Source organism: Pteropus medius, unplaced genomic scaffold, assembly GCF_902729225.1.
Source record: "Pteropus medius unplaced genomic scaffold, Ma_sr-lr_union100, whole genome shotgun sequence".
Lineage (NCBI taxonomy): Eukaryota > Metazoa > Chordata > Mammalia > Chiroptera > Pteropodidae > Pteropus > Pteropus medius.
This window is the reverse complement of record NW_024342474.1, coordinates 1,510,977-1,529,450: the sequence shown is the minus strand read 5'-3', so window position 1 is coordinate 1,529,450 and position 18,474 is coordinate 1,510,977. Positions and strand designations below refer to the sequence as shown.

Sequence of the window (18,474 nt, the reverse complement as noted above, 5' to 3'; positions counted from 1 at the left end):
CCAGGGGCTCTAGGGCAGCATCCTTAGTGGAGGAGTTGCAAAATGCTAGTCCATGGAAGGTCACTGGTCAGAGACAAAACTTATGGATAAGTACCTCCCTTCCAAAAAAAACCCCAAAAAAAACCCCACACAGTGTGATTTTTCATAAAGCAAGATTTATTAAGTTTCAAAGGACTGTCTTTTATTCTGTGAGTATATCCTTCCTATTTTTCTGCTAAGAAATGATGGCAATAGTAAATAGTAGTTTTCTTTTCTTTTTAATGTACCTACTTGGCAAATAAAAAGGTAGCAATACCACGTCTAGTCTCATAAAGGTTTGTTGTTTTAATTTTATTGACCTGTCAAAATTCAAGTCTGAAAACAGTGAAGTGACTAAGAACACAAAAGGTATTTGGACCTAGAGCCACCACTTACCTATTTATGAACTTGAGATAGGATTGCCAGATTTGAAAAATAAAAACAGAATGCCCAGTTAAATTTGAATTTCAGATTTTAAAAAAAACTAATTTTTTTGTGTGTGTTATTATGTCCTAAATATGGTATGGGATGTACTTATAGTAAGAAAACTATTAGTTGGGTATCTGAAATTCAAATTTAACTAGGCGTCCTATATTTTATCTGACAGCCCTAAATTGAGACTATTATTTAACTTTTTAATTCCTAATATGACTAAGCCTTTCTTAAAGTTTAGTCGTTATCGTCATTTCTGAATTCCTGGCTGTACCACAGCATGCCTAATTGTGTTATTTTTATATAGCCATTTAATTTCTGAGAATCTGAATTTATTCATTTGAAAAACAGGAATTACAAAAGCTCTTTCACAGATTTAATGTAAAAATTAAAGAAAAATTTTAATGAAATAACTCCCAAGGTGCATATTGTCATCTCCCGCCCAAGCCTCTGTCGGCCAAGACTACATATCCCACAATCCTTTGCGGCGTCACCCCCACCCTCCCCGCCTCGCGCCTGACACCTCATTCTCTCGAGCTCATTCTGCACATTCAGGGGTGTGGTAGCGGGCTGTTCTCGCGACTTTTGCTTTACCCTTCTCTTGTGTTACTGCTGTCGCGAGACTTCTTACTCCTCCGCCTCCTCCGCCGCTCCCTTTGCTGCCGCTTTAGCTTGGGACCCGGACCCAGCCTCTCCCCCACTCGAACGTCGGCCCCGGCTCTGCCGAGGTCCCGGTCCCCCAACCCCGCCTCGCCGCCGCCATGGCGGACCCTAAATACGCTGACCTTCCCGGCATTGTGAGTACAGGACCGGCCCCTTCTCCCCAGGACTGCGCCCTTGACTTACTAAGGACCCCCAACAGACACCAACCCGTGAGCCCTCTCACCTGCAGCCCCTTCTCCGTCCCCAGGGCTCCCGCCACTTGCTGCTGGACGGGCCGCAGCATCTTCCGGACTTCTCCGACTTGACTGGGCCGGGTCATGGGAAGGCCTACCAGGCCCCTTTTCCGGCGGTCCCCAGTTTCTTGGCCCAGAAATCGTCTCCGGGCCCTTACCACTTGTGCTCATTCGTGTCAACACTACCCGTGTCTCCCCAAATCTTCCCATAAGCCTTCCCCATCCCCACCCCAGACACACGACACACGTACTAGGCCACTTAGCGACGGCCTTCACCCTGCCAAGGAAGAGGTTACCGTATAAGAACTCTTCTTGTGCCAGATGGGGAACTCTGTCCTCTGGGGAGTGTCCCCCTCCAACTCCGCCCCGCCCCACCCCACCCCACACATGCTGGCTTGTATCATTTTGTGCTGCCCTGCCTGCATACTCAGGGTTGGGTTTGGGTCACAGGACCTTGGGTTCTAAGGTTGTGAGTCACTCTCAACCCTTGTGCCAGGGTAGTGGTGTACAGGACCTAATTTGAGGATAGCCTTTCTACTTTTGACATGACTGCTAAGGATCCACCCTCCTTAAGATTCAGGGTAACATCTTTGTCATCAGTTACACTCACTACGTACCATCAATCAGGTCCCAGTTGCCCCACTGTCATCCCCATCCCTCTAAGACATGGGAACTGGTGTGCAGTTAACTGGGCATGTGGAAAAGAAGGGACAGAATTCTGGCATTACAGCCTGCCTTCTCTGTTAACTTGTTCAAATAAAATAGGGTCAGGGATGTTAGTGGATGCTGGGTAGTGAGGTTGGGTGTTCACTCCTCTACCTGCAGGCCAGGAACGAGCCAGATGTTTATGAAACCAGCGACCTACCTGAGGATGACCAAGCGGAGTTTGATGCGGTAAGACTGTGTGCTGCTTCAGGACTCGGCACTCTAACTTCTCTCCCTCAGGCAGGCCCTTTCCCTTTTCTGGGGAGCCACAGCAATAAGCGGGTATGCCAATCCAGTCTGGGTGGTGTGCAGGTTACAGGGCTTGCAAAGGCCTTGCTATGCATGCAGCTACCAATGAGCAGTGCCAGGAAGGAGTGTCGGGTCAGTGGAATTCCAACTAACAAGACAACTCTTGACCTTTGAAATATCTCAAAACAGTTAGTTTTGGGGCTAGTAACTTAGGCCCCTGGTGCTAGTCCATGGTAATGAATCATGAAGCCTGAGTACTTATAAACTGCTCGAGGTTAGGAACTAGGCCTTCAGTTCACAAATATGTCATTCGATACATGTTCACTAGTATTCTACCAAGAGCTAGACTTTGAAGTCTAGAAAAATACTCTTTCATATGAATATCCAGTATCTGTTGGGCAAGGAGTAAGAAAATGATTTGGAGATTTTAGAAATATGAGGGACCTGGTCGGAGCAAAACAAATTTGAGGAAGAACATAAATCTTTGATAACAGCAGAGGAGAGGCCCTAGTAGCACTTTCAGATCCAAGAACTCTGAGGAGGAAGGAATTAGTTGTGGACACATTTTAATAAGCGGAAGCACTTAGCATTGTTTATTGAATGTGTTCATTCTGTGTTGATTTTTTTGGTGTGTGCAATACAGAGGAAGAAATGTCCCTGCCCTTAAGGATCCCCCAGACTAATGCGGGAGTTAAGATACATATAGGAGACATGAATTGAGTGAATGGAAATCAACATAGTAAAAATTTCTGTGTGGAAGTGCCAAGGGGAACAAAGATCTATTACCATTTCTCAAAGGATGTGTTTTAGGTTCTGTTATTTCTGAAGAGAGCTGGACTAGGGTCACATGGATGGTGGGAAGTAAAGTTGTAATCAAGAGTCAACGGCAACAGGCTTAGTATGTGTGTCTGTAAGTGCTGTGGCTATGTCTGTGGGGCTGGTTAGTTCTGGAGAATGCTGGTTGCTGGCTTATAATGTATGGCTTGGCATACTCACTTATTCTTTATTTGATTTCCCTCATGTGGAAGTTGTTCCTATTTTATGGGAAACACCTTCCCTGTACCCTCACAGTGGTGTGTTCCTTGTGGCTTCTGTACTTGCTGGCGTGTCAGTCTCCCCCAAGCCTGAGTATCTGGAAATAATGCAGACATTGTTATTGTTCATGCACCTAAGTATGCATCTATCACCCCAAGAGGTATCTTATTTGAAAGCTGTCTCTGATCTCACAGGAGTATGTATGATGAGGACTTCACTCTACTGCCACGGTTCAGGGACTGCACAACTCTGGCCTCTGCCTGTAAAATGCCAAGCCTTCATGGCGAGATAATGAATGGAACTTTGTCCCTTTGTCATTGACCATGATAGAAATAGGTAGTACCACAGCAGTCCCGTTTCCAAATCAAAAAATTCTTTGTAATTTTCCCTTTGAAAGTACTGAGATATCTCTTAATAAAAAGAGAATGATGCCTCATTCTGGGGATGGAAGAACCTGAATGTGTAGCCCTGATTGGCTACTTCTCTCTGCTGAGCCTTAGCAGCCTATTTTAGTAGCATCTCATGGGAAGAGAATACCATAAATGTTCATTTGCCAGGGCATATTGCCCAGGATGCCAGTATAGAAGTGTATAGGAGCTGGATGGTAAATACTCCATCACTTAAGGCTCAGCTAAATGACTCTCACTAGGGAGGAGTTAGTGGGGTGGGGAGACCTTCAGCTGCTACAGAAGCCTTAGGTGGTGGTGGTGGTGGGGTGCTGAGATGTTTCCTTATGTCAGATAATGTCTTTGGCACCTGCATGTCCCTCTGGGCCTTTGGACAGCAGCTTTCGGGAAGTCAGCTGAGTAATAGTTCTGCTACTGCTCTTAATAGTGACATAAATTTGCAATTTGAGGAGCAGTGGGTAGTACTTAGACAACCCAGAAACCTCATGTCCATGAGGCCTGAATTCTCACCAGCAGCTTATCCTCTTCTCACCTACCCTCTTAAAACCTAGCACAGACAGCAGTGCATATCACCACAGTTGTGGCTGAACCATGTGGTTTTCAGTCACCTTAACCTCTGGAAACAGCATGCTCTGCCTTTCAACTTTAATTTTACTGGTTTTTAAAATAGGTAATACGTGCACATAGAACAAACGTCTCTCTTGCCACCACTCAGTGCCCTTCCCTGGAGAAAACCAATATGACCAGCTTCTTATAGAACCTTTTGGAGCTGGAGGCGTTCTGCAGATTTTTATTTAAAGGAATAGACAGAGTATTGATTTCCCCCACTTCCACTCGGCCCCATCTTTTAACCTCCTTCCTCTTTGTTCCACTGTGAAGAAATAGTCTGCTGAAGGAATAATGTCCTCTAATATCTTTTGAAGATTGTAATTGCTAGTTTAACTTAAACATAAAAGTTTTGCAATTCCCATAGTGGGGAGGATGAGAAAGGAAAGTAGTAGAAGGTTTTAATTTTGATAAAGATGATCCTGATTTTCCTACTATCCCTTAAAAACAATTTTAGCAAGAAGTAAAATATTCTAAAATGAATGGGCCAGAAAACTTCACAGGCTAGTCCTTTCCTCCTCAATCTAGGAGGATTCTCTCTCTGTGTTTCAGACACTCTTGTGTTGATTGGGGTGATGAGCTTGTTTGGAGACTTTTCTTAAAATGTCAAGAAAGCCAATTCCCAATTGGAATTCCCTCCCCACTGGGCCTGTAGCCCGCTGGGTCTGTGAGGCATTCTGCTCATGGCTTTTGAATTGCTGGAACAAGGGGAATAAGTTTAGAAAACCTCACTAGGAACAGGATTTAGTTTCTCCCTTTATTGCATAACTATCCTCAATGCCATGTGAAAGGGGAAAAAATGACCTGCCATAGTTTGGTGGGGCCCTGGCAGAGACTTCAGTTCTCCAAAGTGTAGGTACTGCTGGACACTCCACCAGCTTGAAATGAGAAACAGTAGGTTCTTTTCCTTACAGTTTGGGATATCATAGAGTATGCTTGATTGTGTTCATTAACTGTTGGCGCACTTGAACTTACCTGAGTTTTTCCTAATGCTTCCCCCATCCTCCCTCCTCACTACCTTGCCTGGACACTAGTTTGCACAAGTAAGACCATTCGATGCTTCTTCTCTGCATGTTTTTTTCATCTGCCATCTCGCATGCAATGCTCTGTCGCTGTGCTATTGTAGCTAATCGTTTTAAATTCAGAGTCCCTGGTTCAATCACTAAGGCGTCTGCTGGCCTTATGTTTAAGGATCAGTAATCAAGGTTTAGAAGCACAACTGTGATCCATAAATCATTGTCTCTTCCCCTTGTGAGGTCTGCAGAATAAAACTGTCCAATGGAGAATGGGATAGAAACATGGAGGCTAGGAATGCTTTTGGAAATAAGGCATTTAGGGTCTGCAGTTAGAAGGAGGTTGCCTTTCTCTTCAGACTGAAATGGAGTTAAGAGAAAAGGAATGAGTATTAGCCATTCTAGACAAAGCGGGAGAACAAAGGGAACAGCCACAATCCTCACTTTATGTGGATTATGCCTGGAAAAAGACTCATTTTAATATTCTATGCTAAGTCTTTAGAGAAAGGTAAATGGGTAGGAGAGGAGTAATAATTTGATATTAATTATTAATGTAATAATTTGGGTTATTTCTGCTTTCACAAGTCTTTCTGTTTCTGTACCTTCTCCTTTAGAAATGGATGGTCAGCACTATGTAGGTCCATCCAGGACAGTTTTATTTTACAGTACTATCCATTTTCCTTGTCATCATGGATCCAAAGTCCCCCTAGCTGCATAGTTGGCATAGAGCCTGAGCAGGCTCAGAAAGCAGCAGTGCCCTCTTCCCCTGTGTGATGCAGACCTCAAGTCTTGCTCTCTAAGGCACAGCCACTTAGCCAAACAGCACTGGAGAGTCTGGGAGTCTATTAGTGTGAAGGACTGGGAATCATGTACCAGATAAGTGGTACCTGGAATCAGGGTACTTAGAATTTTCCAGTCAAGGTGGCTGGGTGTACTAGGTTCCCATGGTGACTGTTAATACTCCAGGTTACAGGAATTATGCCTAAAATCTCATCATCTCCCCAGCCCACCCATAGGATAGACCTAGAGATGGTCTATACTATTTACAAACTAATATGCCACTTTTCTTTGATTTTTCTATCCTCTCCCATTTTGATTGTTCCTCATGATTTGAACTTGAGCTAATGGCCCATTGTCTTCTTTCTCCTTGAGTTTCTCCCAAGCTGTTTTTAGCTTGGTGGGGGAAGTAAGAGAAAAATGTGGTGTGTGTGTCTCCCCTTATGTGTTTGCATGTGTGCACCTATAAGTGCTTACACCCACAATGCAGGGCGTTTCAGCCTAGATCACAGGACCCAAGTCCACTTCTACCCTGAACTGAGAAAAGTGTCTTGTTGTTATCCCACCATATGTTTTCATATACACATAAACATCCTTGATCCTGCAAACTCTATCTCCTCATCAGTAGAGCTCCTGGAGAGGCAGGGCATACAGGTGGATTCCCCCTTCTGGCAGTTCTTTATCAGTCTTGCCTGAAATTGGGAGTCTTATCTACGTGGCCTGGACTAAAATAAGGCCTTTTTGAAATACTCTCGCCTTTCCCCCTTGTCTACCCTCCAACCCTTGTACATCTTGTGAACAGAGGTTTGAAGAAACATGTTCTGTACATGGGCTAGTAGCCGTGAATCTTGATGTCCTCTGGACTCTTTGTGCTAGCACATCATGGCAGAATTGCTCTGGATTCCTTTAGAGCTGCAGGGTGAGTTACCTAGCACTCAAGATGGATTCAAACACACCAGTCTACACGAGGGACCAAGATTTGCCCTGCCTCTCCTCTGGCAGTGGAGAATGAGAATGGGGCTGCAATTAGGTACTTCATATTTCCCTAAATCTACCATTTGTACCTGACATGTTTTATTCTGCTTATCCTAAAGTCATACCAAACCACCCATGTGATCGCCCTCATTGTGACTGAATCTGCCGTCCATATGTCTACTTCAAAACTAGAGAAACCAGGAGATAGGAAGACTTGAGCCATGAACTCCCCACTTGAGAATTATGGACTCAATCAGTTACAGGTCCTCAGAACCTCCACAGCCTCTGCTTCACATTCTGTCATTACAGCTTCCCCTCCACCTCAGCCTTCTCTTCCACTTTCCTAGTCCATGCCACTAGCTTTCAACATCTAACTACTAGTTCTCAGATGATGCTGAATTGCTGCTGTTAATGGAAAAGCTTCATGACATCCTCACCACCAGAGAGGAAAGTCCCAGCTCTTCTTTCTCTTGGGGTATGTGATGACCCCAGCTAAAATTTCTTGGCCCCCAAATTTTGCTAGGCTCCCTTGGGCCCTGTGGTGCAGTGTTTGAAGACTGTCATGTAGTGCATGTGACAATTTGCTAATAACAATTTTTGTCTTTTTTTTTTCCCTCCCTCACCCCCATTTCCCCACTCCCTTTCCTTTTAACTCTTGATTTTCTCACCTCTGGGGAAACCACAAGGAGCTGGTAAGAAGCCTGACCTTTCATCTGCTTTTTAATGGGGTGTGCTGTGATGGGCAGTTGTTTCTCTGTCCTTGTGTCTCTACTAAATCTTTAATCTGTTCAGCCCCACCCCAGCTGACAACCTTTTCCCATCTCACAAATCACTGTAACAACACTGCCCCCCAGATCTTTGAGACACTGGTGGAATAGGTGCCATTGGAGGACTAAAGTGTTCTGCCCACCTCAGTCTCCAGGGCCATACCCTCAGCTAGACTCTGCGGGGCTGCCAGCTTTGGGCAGCACTCCTGACCCAGGACATACCCCTACAGCAGGAATAGTGAGGCGAAAGCACTCTCCATCCCTGTTATTGTCCAGAACCTCTGAAACTCACATTCTGTGTGTTTACCTTTTTTTTTTACTCTACCCCTTCCCTATTTAGGAAAGTAAATAAGAAAGTAGATTCTCATCTGCATAGTGCCTGGCCCTTATGATTACTTTCTTTCCTTCGTCTGTAGACTATGCCTCCCATTCTTCTTTTAAGAGGATTTTTCAAAAAATGAGTTTCTACTTCATTGGCCTTGATTGGGGCACTCATAGGGAGGAGTGACATATTCTTGAATGTGAACTCATGAGAAGATGGTTGTCTTTCCTGAGCATGAGTCCTTCTCAAACACTTTACTTATATAGAGAGAGGCTAGAGACTGCACAGTGATTTCGCTGGTGGGTGCTCTGGCCATAACATTTCAGAGAAGATCGAAGAGATAATAATTTTGGACTCAGTTGTCTCTTCCCCTAGGTACATTGGGGACATTGAACCTTTTGTTTTCCCTTAATCTTTATCTCTTGTTCATTTGCCCAGCACTTCCCTGAAGAAGAGGTAAAGATCAAAGTTAATATTTTCTCCTTACTGCCTCTCCTTCCTTATCTTTAAAGCTGCCACTCACACAGATTCCTTCTCTAATAGCAAACCAGAGATGAAGGATGGAGCTTCTGTCTGCTGCTCTTTCTCTTTCTCTCCATCATCACACCCCACCTCCCACTCCTGTCCAGTACCCACACACAGACAGAGATTCTCGGTCCTGGCTGCATATTAGAATCACCTGAGTAGTTCTGAAACTGGCCTACTTCCCTGGCCCTACCCCAGAATAATAAATCAGAATCTACAGAGATGAGCCTAGGCCTCTTTTTTTTTTTTATTTTAACATTTTCTAAACTGTTCTATTGTGCAGCCAGCATTGAGAACCATTGTTCCAGTTAAAGGAAAGAAGACTCATTTTGCCTTCCTCCCGTAGAAGGTGGAGATGTCATTCTCAAGAGAAAAGGATTCCTGAGTCTCCTTTCCCCTTCAGTAATGTAGTGATAGCTTTCAGATTGCTGACAATTGAAAGAGAGACATACAGTCTGAAGTACCCAATTTTGGTGTAGTTGTTGGAATCTGAACAGCCAGTAGATACCGACTAAGGAAGGAACCTTTCTGCTTCATTTTCTAGAGTAAAATCTCACTTTCTTCACCATGTCGCCTGTTTATGAAAGAGCTTAAGCGCTTGAGAGACAGTGGAGGGCTCAGGGAGAAGGGGAAGGTGCTACAGCTTCTCTTTGAAAAAAATGCTGGGCTATCTTCATTTCAGGGCTTATATGTGGGCCTTGCCCACAGGTACTATTGGAAAGCAGATACTGCTGCCTGTTGCTTCTAAGATGTCCCTTAAAAAATAATACAGTGAGCCCTTGCCTCTTCTCTCTATTTCCTGAATTCTCTGGCCTCGTGGCAGCCTGGAAACAGGGCTTCTGGTCAGGCCCTCTGTCAGCCAACTTTACTTTTGTATCTGAGAGCTGGTGTCTTCCCTTTGGCAGCATATTAAAAGTCCTAGTAGTCACTCTTAGAGTTTGTAGCCTGTCTGCCATCCCTCTTCTTTTCCTCCAGCAAGAATGGAGGATTGCTTGAAAATGGACTTCCTCAGCAGCAAGGACATTTACTTTTGGGAGGGGGAGGTTAAAAGAGGTCAGGTTGGTTTCTTGCCCTGAGTGCATGGTGTGTGCCAGATAACTGGGAGGGCCCAGATGACTGGGGTGGGGAAATGGGAAGGCTTATGTATACAGAGTGGGTGGAGAGGTTATGCTGCCTGTTCCTAGTTGATCCAGGGTGTTAATATTTATACAACTGGGACTCCAAATTTACCAGGAAGCTTCTGCTTCCTAGGTCGAGCCTGGGTCAGCAGCTTAAAATGGAGCTGCCCCTCTTTCCTCTTGGAAAGTAGGGCCTAGTCTCCTAATGATTTGGGGATTTTGTGAGGAAGTTCTAGAGTGTCATTGAGTCTGCCCCAGGCCTGAACTACCTATTCCTGTAGGAGGAGCTGACAAGCACAAGTGTGGAACACATCATTGTCAATCCCAATGCTGCCTATGACAAGTTCAAAGACAAGAGAGTGGGGACAAAGGGACTTGGTGAGACTGGGCTGGAAATTAGGTGGGGGGAAGCTTGTCTTCAGGCCTTAATGACATGCTTTGGGAAAGGGTCCTTTATAGAGATCTCTTGGGGAAGCCCTCATTGTCACCTGAGACCATGACTGCGCTGGGCCTAGATCAAGCCTTCAATGCCATCTTCTTTTCTTGACAGATTTCTCAGATCGAATTGGAAAAACCAAGAGGACAGGATATGAATCTGGAGAATATGAGATGGTTTGTTGTGTGTGTGTTGATGGGAATGGTGCAGTGATCCTATCTAGTAGGAGATCAAGGGATACAGGTGGATTCCAAGTTTCTCTCTGATGGGAGGTCCTGAGGAACCTTGCAGGATACAGTTGAGAATGCTTTGTCCTTCTGCTGTTTGCTCTGGAGAAGCTCCAGCTATTTCAGTTCTTCTGTAGTAGTTTTGTGGATTCTGAATTGGATATAATACCCTTACCACTGAGGCCCAGCGTTTGGATAAATTATTGGGGTTCCCTGTGCTGGGAGGTGTCACATCACCATCTACGCTTGCTCTCTAGCTTGGAGAGGGTCTGGGAGTGAAAGAGACACCCCAGCAAAAGTATCAGCGACTCCTGCATGAGGTCCAAGAGCTGACAAGTGAAGTCGAGAAAATCAAGGTAACTATAAGCACTCTTCTTCCCTTTCTACTATGACTTATATAGCAGAGGAGGACCTCCCAACAGGTGGAGAAATATCCCCTAAGCTGCTAGATAAGGGGGCTGAAGTTTCCAGAGTTTAGGAATATACATAAATCTATATTCGGTGCTGTAGGTGCGTAAAAACCATCCCAGTGACTTCCAGCCACAGCTGGATCTTAATCCATTTTATTTTCTTGATTCACTCTTGCCACCTTTCTCTGTCTACTTTTCATACCAGACAGCAGTGAAGGAGTCAGCCACTGAGGAGAAGCTGACCCCCGTGGTGCTGGCTAAACAGCTGGCAGCCCTGAAGCAGCAGCTGCTTGCTTCCCACCTGGAGAAGCTACTGGGACCAGATGCAGCGATCAACCTTACTGACCCTGATGGAGCTCTGGCTAAGTAGGTACCCTGCTTGGTTGGGAAATCATTGCTGATTGGGGTGTAGAGGGACTCAGCCGGGTACTGACAGGGCTATTAAGGGAAGAAGTGGCCTAGCTGTTCCTTAATATTGACTGTGGTAAAAATGAGAATGACTGGGCTGGCTCACCTCCTTCAAGTCATGATATTATTATTTGTTCTCCTGACCCAGGCGTCTGCTGCTGCAGCTAGAAGCAACAAAGAACAGCAAAGGGGCTGGTTCAGGGGGAAAGACCACAAGTGGGACCTTCCCAGATGGCAGCCTAGTCACTTATGAACTGCATTCTCGGCCTGAGCAGGACAAGTTCTCTCAAGCTGCCAAAGTAAGTATATAGTAGTGTTGGTTGAGGGGTCAGGGGAGATGTGGCCCTAGAGACTTTCCTGCTTTCCTCCAAGGGATCAGTTGTGGGTAGAGGGTGCTGGGAACGCTTCTGATTCCTCTTGATATCTGATCTTCCATGTTTCCCTTACCCATCTATTTTCGGTTAAGATTTTAAGACTGTAACTAGGAATGTGTTCCAGGGAAAGGAGTCCCTTGGCAGAGGGGAGAGGGGAGTGGCAAGCAGACAAGTAGAGAAGAGCAAGATCTTACCTCCCACTGTACCAGCAGGCAGGTAGATAGCAAATCTCACCTCCTTCCTCCCCCTAGGTTGCAGAACTTGAGAGGCGCCTGACAGAGCTGGAAGCAACTGTACGCTGTGATCAAGATGCCCAGGTCAGGTGCTCTCCTGTACTTAGTCTGACCCTCACATCCTGCACCATAAGCCTGAGGTCCACAGCATTCCACAGAATTCTGGGAACAGTCGGGAAAGGGCTTCAGTTACAGGATCAACCAGTGGGCTGCCAACTAGAACATAAAGAATAGGAGAACATGGTGATCACATAGAGGTATTAGAACCACTGATTTCTTTCCTCCTTTTCCCCACCAGAATCCCCTCTCTGCAGGTCTACAGGGAGCCTGCCTTACGGTGAGTATGAAAGGAACAGTAGTGTTTGGATTACAGAAGGAATATTGGTATTGGGCTGCTTGGAGAATTGAGGTCTGTAGCTATATATTTATTACCTCCAGTGGAAAATGGGGTGGTCTCTTTATAGTCTGATCCCTTCCCCTTTATGAAGCTTGTCCCACTTCCTACCTACAGGAAACTGTAGAGCTGTTGCAGGCAAAAGTGAGCTCCCTGGACCTTGCAGTTTTGGACCAAGTGGAGGCTCGGCTACAGGTATTAAGTGGAGGTCAAAGTGAATTACAGGTAGCTTGGGACTTTGGAAGCCCTGGATGCCCTTACTAATATCAACCTTAAAATCTGTGCATACAGAGTGTCCTGGGAAAGATGAATGAGATTGCCAAGCATAAAGCTTCTGTAGAGGATGCAGATACACAGAGCAAGGTCAGGAAGACGTCTTTCCCCATCTTCATACCTTTTTCTGCTCCCTTATGTTCTTTGAGTCATCCTGGTGATATTGATGAGAGCACTGAATCCCTCAGGTCCCTGTCTTCACAAATTCTTACCAGCTGAGAAAGTCAGGGCAGTGCTTCGTTCTATACTCACCTATTTGACCTTGCCCCACCCTAGTCTATTAGTTAGTATGTACTTTACTGATGGCTGGGTCATCCCCTCTGGGCCCTGTCACATCCCTCCAGGTGCACCAGCTATATGAAACCATACAGCGTTGGAGCCCCATCGCTTCCACCCTTCCTGAGCTGGTGCAGAGACTTGTCACCATCAAGCAGCTACATGAGCAAGGTGGGAGGCAGCTGCCAGGAGTACTCAGCACAATTGGAAAGTAGGCAACTTTTATTCCCTTCCCTCCTCTTGGAGTCTAACCTCCCCCATGTTTTCTCTCTTCTTTTGCAGCCATGCAGTTCAGTCAGCTCCTGACACACTTGGATACCACACAGCAGATGATAACTAGTTCCCTCAAGGACAATACCACCCTCTTGTCCCAGGTATGTGCCTTTATTGGTTTGCTACCTCCCTTCTTCAGCACACAGACAGGTTCTCCAGCTTTATCTCAGAGGGTTCTGCCTTAGCCCCTTTGGTAGTAGCATGGTGTTACGGCAAGGGGTTGGTTTGAGTCTCCATACTGTTTTTCAGTGTTTGTGCGACCTTTGACCTGTGAACCTCTGTCTTAACCCTCTGAAAAGTATACCTGAGTTATGTGGACTAGGTGAAATAATATGAATTGTTTAATAAACCTGTTTTTCCTCTAAAACCTATCCTTCTTGGATCCTCATCCAAATGCTCCTGAGCACAGTACATTGGAATACAGGCTTTCAAATCAAAAGCTAGTGTCCCACCTGATTCTTCCTTTTCCTTTCTGACCCTGAGCAGCAAGCTTTACTTTCTTCCTTCCTTCTTTTAGCAGAGCCCAGCACATAGTGAATCCTTGGTTTCTGTTGGAGGCACTATTTTCAGTGCCGGGGGCAGTATTTAAAGTTGAGACCATTATCACAGGAACATCAAAATAAATGAAAAATATGTAAAATGCTTGGTATAATGTTCCTCTAGATCAGTTTTCTAAAACTTTGAACCAGTGAAACCCTATTTCAACAAAACCTTATTTGGCCCTCTTAATAGTCCTGCATGAATGGCAGACCCTGAGCTAGGTCCATGGTACTCCAAGGGTAGTTAGAAAACTGTTAACTGTAGTTACAGTACTACCTTTGGAGTACCATAATCTTCCTGGCTGTGGGACTATTAAGCTGTGTTTCCATTGTTTCTGTTCTAAGAGAATTTCTTTAGGTCTTTTTCCAGGTAAGGACCTGACAATAAACATCTCTTATGTTCTAGGTACAGACAACCATGCGTGAAAACCTGTCCACAGTTGAGGGGAATTTTGCCAACATTGATGAACGGATGAAGAAGCTGGGAAAGTGAGCCCCTTTGGAAGATGGAGAACAGGGGTAATGCCTACCCCTTTGAACTCTGTTAACAGCTTACATAGGGTTTCCCCTTAAATATAACTCTCGTATCCCCATCCCATTTGACACTAGGGACAAGGGTTCTTGCATGTGGGGTTTACATCCCTCCTCTGATGACTAGTGTGGTAGCTGGGGGTTATTAGATGGTGGTGTCTCCTTGGGCCCCAGGGATGAGGACATGGGCTCAGCCACATGCCAGCTCACGTCTAATACTGCTTTGTCCAGTGTGGGGAAAGATTGGGTCCTGTCCTCCAGCACAGCTTCTGTGGCTGATTGTAACACTGTACAACTGTTTCTGACCATTAAATGCTGTTGTACTCTGTGTGGCCCCTGCTTTATTTCCTGGGGAAGAGGCAGCACTGAGAGACATTCACAGCATATTAGGCAGTCTAAGCTACTCTCTACAGGAGAAAGTTTAAATTCTAACTCGTTCATACTAAAGAACTAAGGAAAAAATGAGTACAGAGTCAGAGCCAGAGTTTCAAAATATTCTCATCTGTTAAATTAAGAGTGTCTCCCATAGAAAAGCAGTGGAGGCCCCACAGGGCAAGTACAAAACAGAATTAAAACTCCCAAGGGTCTTGTCTTTACAAAAGAAAAGGCAGGAGGCAGCCCCTGGACAGCTGGTCATGCTGGCCGCTCCGGTTGGACCACGTTGCATAATCCTCAGTCGCATCATCACAACGTCTCTGAGCGTTTTGATGGGGGGAGAAGGGGCAGTGTAGTGTGTATGGGAGGAGAGGCCCAGAGGGCTCTCTTTGCCCCCTTACCCCCTTTTTCTATCCCAGAGGAAAGTAGAGGAAAGCTGGCTACACCTTGAAATGAGGCTATGTGTTTCAAACCTGGGGACAGGGTAAGAGGGGATCTGTGCTTTGAGCAACCTGAGCCAGAGACAGAGGGGTGTTGGAGGGGTGAGGGGAGGATGCATGATGCTTATTGCTTTGTACCTTTCACTGGGAAGGAGGGCAGCAGCCAACAGTAGCTCACAGGTTTGTAAACTGAGCCTGCTGGCTTTAAAAAGGGAGGCAATGAAGTCGAATTAAATATAAAAGAGTCATTTGTGCAAAAATAACTTAAACAAATAAAAGACCTGGGGAAGGGGGTGTTCCCCTTAGTCTGGTGGGGAGCAGGCCATATACCACCCCCCCAGGCCTTTTCAGTGACATGGCTTTAGGGGGGGAGGGGGTGAGCTTCCTGACCCCCTGCAATGGCTCAGGATGGGATTGTAGGGGAAGGGCTTGCATTTGTGCTCTGAGTGAGGAGTAGTGCCCCCACCCACTGTCCACAGGTGCAGGTGGCTGGCAGGGGCTCCCAAGGCTCAGCACTCAGCTCTCCCCAATCAGGGTCAGATCCAGCTCCAGGTATGGCTGCTATGGGGCCAGTTTCCTCCTCTTGTTTTTGGCAGGACGGCCAGGGCGGGCCCGGGGAGGCAGAGGGACAGCCGCCTATACAAGAGGGGAAGTTGAAAGAAGTGATCAAACAGCTAGGTATCAAGAAGTCTTTTATTTTCTCCCCACTCCCTCTAACCCTCTTTTCCTCCTGCCTCATCCCTTATTCACCCACTCCCACCCACTGACACTTACTCGGGTTGTGGGGCTGGGGTCCAAGGTAACATCCTGGCGGGAGCTATTGCTGTTCCGGGTAGGGCTGCAATAAGGGGCACAGATGATCAGGCACACCCACCCCCCGGCCAAGCACCAAATGAATTTCAGAGTTTGGGTGGGAAACTATACATTTGGACAGTAAAGGCATAACATCCTTATTGGAGCCAAACTACTCTTTAGACATTTCTATAAACTCAGCAAGAAGTGAGGAAAGGCCAGGATTGTGGCGGACCCAACACTCACTTGTATTTTCTCCTCCGGCCACGACGAGACTTTCTGACTACCCCTGAGGGCACCTGAGAAAAGATGGACTGTGTGTGTAGGGAAAGTTAAGAAAAAGCACCATAGTCTCAGCCTCTCTTGAGCCCTTCAGCCTGACCACTTTCACTCTGTACTCACCTTAAGGTCTTCAGAATGGGGCCCAGGAGGGGATGGATCCTTGGGCTCTGCACCCCCTTCAGCCAGTTCCCCATTATGCTGCCAGTGGTGGGTCCTTGGGGACCGTTCCATTTGTCCATTGAAGCTACCACGTGCCCCCCACTTGAGGGCCAGTCGGCCAGGCTCCCGCCGGCTACCAGGCTTTCGACCACGACCTGGCCTGGCCTCACCATTAATGCCCCTAAGTCCCCCTCCTCCCCTCCGGCCCCGTTTCCCTGACCCCCTCCCAGTGAGCAGCTCAGGGACTGGGGGGTCGGGAGAACTGTGGGGTGGGGCTAAGGCACTGAGGGGAGGCCGGGCAGGCTCCGGTTCGAGGGCTGAGGTGGGGCTCTCAGGGGGCAGACAGGGGGCTTCTGGCTGCTCTGGAGGAAGCTGCAGGCAAAAAATAAAATCTCAGTCTCAAATACAGTCCTCTGCTTTGTAACTCAGAATGCTTGTATTTCCAGTTTGGGAAAAAATTCCTGACAGAATCCCACACCCTCACCTGGAGAGACTGTAGCAGGCAGGCTAGGGGACTAGAAGCCTCTGAGAGGGGTGGAGGAGCTCCCCCCCCAGGGAGGAGCTGCAGCCCCAACTGGCCAGAGAGAAGAGGGCCAGGAGGCTGCAACAGGCTGGGGAGGGTTCCAGGGCTGCTGGTCAGTGAAGACAGGTCACCTGTTGAATTATAAAGTCAAGGATCTCACTAGGCAAACCAATTAGGTTGAACAAACCCTATTATTCTTTTAGGCTTTACCCAGTTCAAAGACTTTCTTCCCCAGTTCATCCAGCTGCTCCTCCCAATTTTTACTGCTTCCTTTCTTCTTTTTCATACCAGAAAAGTCTTCCCTCAGACTCACCCAGCAGGCTGGCACTCAGCAGAGGGCTAAGAAGTTGGGGGGGTCTCCCTGAGTTGGAGGGGGCCTTGCCCAGAGAGGAGGCTCCCAGGTCAGTAGTTGCCGTGGTGACACTGGAGGTAGGTGGTCCAGGTTGGGGGGCACTCAGGACACAGGGCTAAAAAAAGAAAAACGGTTATAACATGTGTAAAGTGTTCTATACATTTATAGTACTTTCACACATATAATCTCACTGAAGCCTCATGTGAAGGCCATGCTTATTAAATACAGACCCAGTTCTCACTGTCATCCTACCCCCAGCCAAACACTAAGCCCTCCCCAAGGCCCAAAGGAAGACTTCAGGCATGAAACTGAAAGCTTTTGATTCCCAGCTCCCATCTCTTATTCTACCTCTTGTTCTGTCCCACCCACTCACCCCCTATCCTCACCTGGGGGGTTGTCCCCGAGGGGGGATCCAGGCTGGCGGCCAGCAGCGCAGAATTTAAAGCTATGAGGGTAGGGGGAGCTGAAAGTGGGGGGAACAGTAGCGGGGGCAGGTCTCCCAAACCTGAAAATGTTTCCCCACTTGGACCCCCAGCGCCCTCTGCAGATCCCTCCCCATCCCCAGCTGTGGGGCCCAGGGCCAAAAGAGGCAGGAAAGAAGCAAGGAGGTTGCTAGGAGGTGCAGAAGGGGGTGGAAGGAGGTCTGAAGGGGGTGGTGGAAGCAGGGAAGCCACCAAAAGCGAAGGCCCTTCGGGTTCGCCTGGGGCTAGGGGAGGGCCAGGTCCCCCTGGTGGGGGTAGCAAGGGCTCAGGGGGAGGTTGTCCTCCTCCCCCAGCCAGCACACCAAATAAGCTGTGGCTGAGCAATGGAGAAGGTGGAGGCTGCCCTAGACTCAGAGGGAGAGGCAAGGCCCCTAGCATCCCAGGGAAGCCAGCTCCACTCAGTGCCAGGCCCTGCTCAGGGCTGGAGAAAGGGAAAGCCTCCCCACCAGCCAGGGGGGGCAGAGGGCAGGCTGGGCCCGCCCCCAACCCGAGCCCTTCAGATGGGCTTTGAAGCACAGGGCTAGGGACTAGGGGGGCTTTGGAGGCAGCTGGTGGGGCAGGGGCACCTGCAAAGGAAAAGAAAGATTCAGCTCTAGGGAACCCTTTCTCCCAATGTCCAAAGAACCCAACCTCCCTGTCCCCAACCCAGAAAACCAAAGAGCTCTAAACTCTCCCCTAAATGCCTTAGCTACCTCTTTCAACCCCAGGAGAAGAGGAGCTCTACCACATTTACATACCTGGCACACTGCTGAGGCTGCCACTTGTGGTCCCAGGCAGGGAGGGTGGGATGGGGTGCCTGGGCTGGGGAGGGCTCCCTGAGGAGAGGGTTGGGGGAGGAGGAAGGTGTGCA

At 47.4% G+C, this 18,474-nt stretch overlaps 3 protein-coding genes across 10 annotated transcripts in view; 1 reads left to right on the top strand and 2 right to left on the bottom strand.

Annotated features, from left to right (window-relative positions):
* KIF5A (kinesin family member 5A) overlaps positions 1 to 1,687 on the bottom strand; it is a 44,521-nt gene extending 42,834 nt beyond the window's left edge. For 4 of the 7 annotated variants that reach the window (XM_039865774.1, XM_039865776.1, XM_039865775.1 and 1 more), the window contains exon 1: positions 1,337 to 1,668. The gene's annotated coding sequence lies outside the window, so the exon portion shown is untranslated. Of the gene's footprint in view, positions 1 to 1,336 lie in introns of all 7 variants that reach the window. The other 3 variants (XM_039865779.1, XM_039865778.1, XR_005653454.1) reach the window with 2 other exon arrangements.
* DCTN2 (dynactin subunit 2) lies at positions 1,051 to 14,547 on the top strand. 2 transcript variants are annotated; one of them, XM_039865804.1, is made up of 15 exons: positions 1,051 to 1,247; positions 2,172 to 2,240; positions 7,800 to 7,805; positions 10,127 to 10,223; positions 10,396 to 10,457; positions 10,766 to 10,864; positions 11,124 to 11,284; positions 11,475 to 11,625; positions 11,952 to 12,017; positions 12,232 to 12,270; positions 12,445 to 12,522; positions 12,619 to 12,690; positions 12,945 to 13,047; positions 13,159 to 13,250; positions 14,095 to 14,547. In XM_039865804.1, the coding sequence occupies exons 1-15, from the start codon at positions 1,212 to 1,214 to the stop codon at positions 14,179 to 14,181; spliced, it is 1,218 nt and encodes a 405-aa protein (XP_039721738.1). In that variant the 5' UTR covers positions 1,051 to 1,211; the 3' UTR covers positions 14,182 to 14,547. The 2 variants fall into 2 exon arrangements, with proteins under 2 accessions (XP_039721738.1, XP_039721739.1); XM_039865805.1 differs by lacking the exon at positions 7,800 to 7,805 and having other exon boundaries at positions 1,053 to 1,247.
* A 152-nt stretch (positions 14,548 to 14,699) lies between these two features.
* Positions 14,700 to 18,474, bottom strand: part of MBD6 (methyl-CpG binding domain protein 6) — a 7,469-nt gene continuing 3,694 nt past the window's right edge. Inside the window, exons 7-14 of the mRNA XM_039865584.1 lie at positions 18,362 to 18,467; positions 17,529 to 18,190; positions 17,104 to 17,257; positions 16,752 to 16,921; positions 16,229 to 16,639; positions 16,073 to 16,125; positions 15,809 to 15,872; positions 14,700 to 15,670 (exon numbers count right to left, since the gene is read on the bottom strand). Coding sequence (XP_039721518.1) covers positions 15,596 to 15,670; positions 15,809 to 15,872; positions 16,073 to 16,125; positions 16,229 to 16,639; positions 16,752 to 16,921; positions 17,104 to 17,257; positions 17,529 to 18,190; positions 18,362 to 18,467 — 1,695 coding nt within the window. The 3' untranslated portion in view covers positions 14,700 to 15,595. The remainder of the gene's footprint in view (positions 15,671 to 15,808; positions 15,873 to 16,072; positions 16,126 to 16,228; positions 16,640 to 16,751; positions 16,922 to 17,103; positions 17,258 to 17,528; positions 18,191 to 18,361; positions 18,468 to 18,474) is intronic.

Coding starts and splice junctions, on each gene's coding strand:
- DCTN2 (XM_039865804.1), top strand. CDS start 1,212: ATGGCGGACCCTAAATACGCTGACCTTCCCGGCATT. Junction 1,248..2,171: donor ACGCTGACCTTCCCGGCATT/GTGAGTACAGGA, acceptor CTCTACCTGCAG/GCCAGGAACGAGCCAGATGT. Junction 10,458..10,765: donor AATCTGGAGAATATGAGATG/GTTTGTTGTGTG, acceptor CTTGCTCTCTAG/CTTGGAGAGGGTCTGGGAGT.